Source organism: Carlito syrichta, unplaced genomic scaffold (assembly GCF_000164805.1).
Source record: "Carlito syrichta isolate Samal-C Ts95f unplaced genomic scaffold, Tarsius_syrichta-2.0.1 Scaffold309274, whole genome shotgun sequence".
Lineage (NCBI taxonomy): Eukaryota > Metazoa > Chordata > Mammalia > Primates > Tarsiidae > Carlito > Carlito syrichta.
In genome coordinates, this window is record NW_007253370.1 from 55,636 (window position 1) to 57,272 (window position 1,637).

General features: G+C 47.3%; 1 protein-coding gene across 2 annotated transcripts in view; it reads left to right on the top strand.

Moving 5' to 3' along the window:
• WIPF2 (WAS/WASL interacting protein family member 2) overlaps nucleotides 1–1,637 on the top strand; it is a 62,989-nt gene that overhangs the window by 46,830 nt on the left and 14,522 nt on the right. For both annotated transcript variants that reach the window (XM_008067043.1, XM_021717080.1), the window contains one exon: nucleotides 783–902. In XM_008067043.1, the coding sequence (XP_008065234.1) occupies nucleotides 783–902 (120 nt within the window). The remainder of the gene's footprint in view (nucleotides 1–782; nucleotides 903–1,637) is intronic.

The window sequence follows — 1,637 nt, forward strand, 5'->3', positions numbered from 1 at the left end:
CAGGCGTGCGCTACCATGCCCGGCTAATTTTTTGATTTATTGTAGAGATGAGGTCTCGCCAAGCTGCCCAGGAGGGTCTCGAACCCGTGGACTCAGACAATCCACTCCACCTCAGCCTCCCAAAGCGCGGGATTACAGGCTGAGCCACCGAGCCCAGTTCGGGCAGTCATTTTTATTGTTCAGACTTGAATGAGGGAGTTTTGTCCTGGGATGTCCTTTGACTTTCCTGTTTGTTCATTTGATTATCTTAGAAGTTTCTTCATGACCCTTGGGAAGCATTCTCAGGGTTGAGACTACCGTTTTTTATTGTAACTAATCCTTATTAGGCACATTCTTGACTGTTTTCTGAGGACACTGCTGCATTCCTAGAAACCTCTTGCCCAAAGCCAAGAAAGGTTTTTATAATTGCTACAAGTGTCTATTACTATAGGTTCTAGGGAGCACTCACTCCTGGGTCTCTGAGCCATTTGTCCCCTATATCTGGACTTGAGAGAAGAGCCCGGAGAACTCTTTTGAACATTTCTTTAACCAGTCATCCCCTTGTCCTAAATAAAGGAAGCCTGGCTTCTTGTTCCTTTTGTTCTTTCTCCTTCATCACAGCAAAGAGTTTCATCCGTACATGAAGCTGAGGAGCCAGAGAGGCCTAGCTTTTTTTAATGCAAAAGCAAGATTGGGTTGTTTGCCAATCTTATAGTCCAGATGGAGGAGGGGTTTATCCTCAGGATTGACTCGACATCACCTCAGAGCACATGAAATGAAAACCCTAATGGTGTGCTTTTCAGAGCCCAAAGGAAGCAGTGGTGGTTATGGCTCTGGAACAACTGCCCTGCAGCCCAAGGGAGGTGGTCTCTTCCAAGGAGGAGTGCCGAAGCTCCGACCTGTGGGATCCAAGGATGCTTCAGGTATCTGATAAGTACTGTCTCAGGATATTTCCCAAGTGCCTTAATTTCTGAATGGTCCCAAGCGGGCCACCTTAGATTGAGGAGTGTGGTAGAGGTGGGAGGAAAGAGGAGTGGGAACAGGGAGTTATAGAGTACAATAAAGCAAGGAATTAAATAAAAATTCATTCAACTCTTTTTTTGTTTTTTTTTTTGGAGTTGGGGTCTCACTCTGTTGCCCAGACTGGAGCGCAGTGGCCGCTCCCGGCCACCGCAGCCTCAACCTGCTGGGCTCCGGCGATCCTTCCGCCTCAGCCTTCCAAGTAGCTGGAACTACAGGCACGCGCTACCATACCCGGCTCATTTTGATTTATTGTAGAGATGAGGTCTTGCCAAGTTGCCCAGGCGGGTCTTGAACCCGTGGGCTCAGGCAGTCCACTCACCTCAGCCTCCCAAAGGCGCGGGATTACAGGCTGAGTCACCGAGCCTGGCTCTCATTCAACTCATATAAGGAAAATTTAGTATAAATACACAACACTCACATTTAATCAGCCTTAAAAAAGCAGGAAATTCTGTCATTTCTGACTATGTGGATGAGCCTGGAGGACATAAAGTAAAATAAAAGACAGTGGCCATGCTTTTGCTAAGCTCTGGCCTGGCCATGCTTTCATTGAACTATTATGGCAAATGTTTTTTTCTAAGGTCTGGCCCCTTCCCCAGTCTGGGGAGGTGAACCACTCCCCTCTCTCTAATCTACTT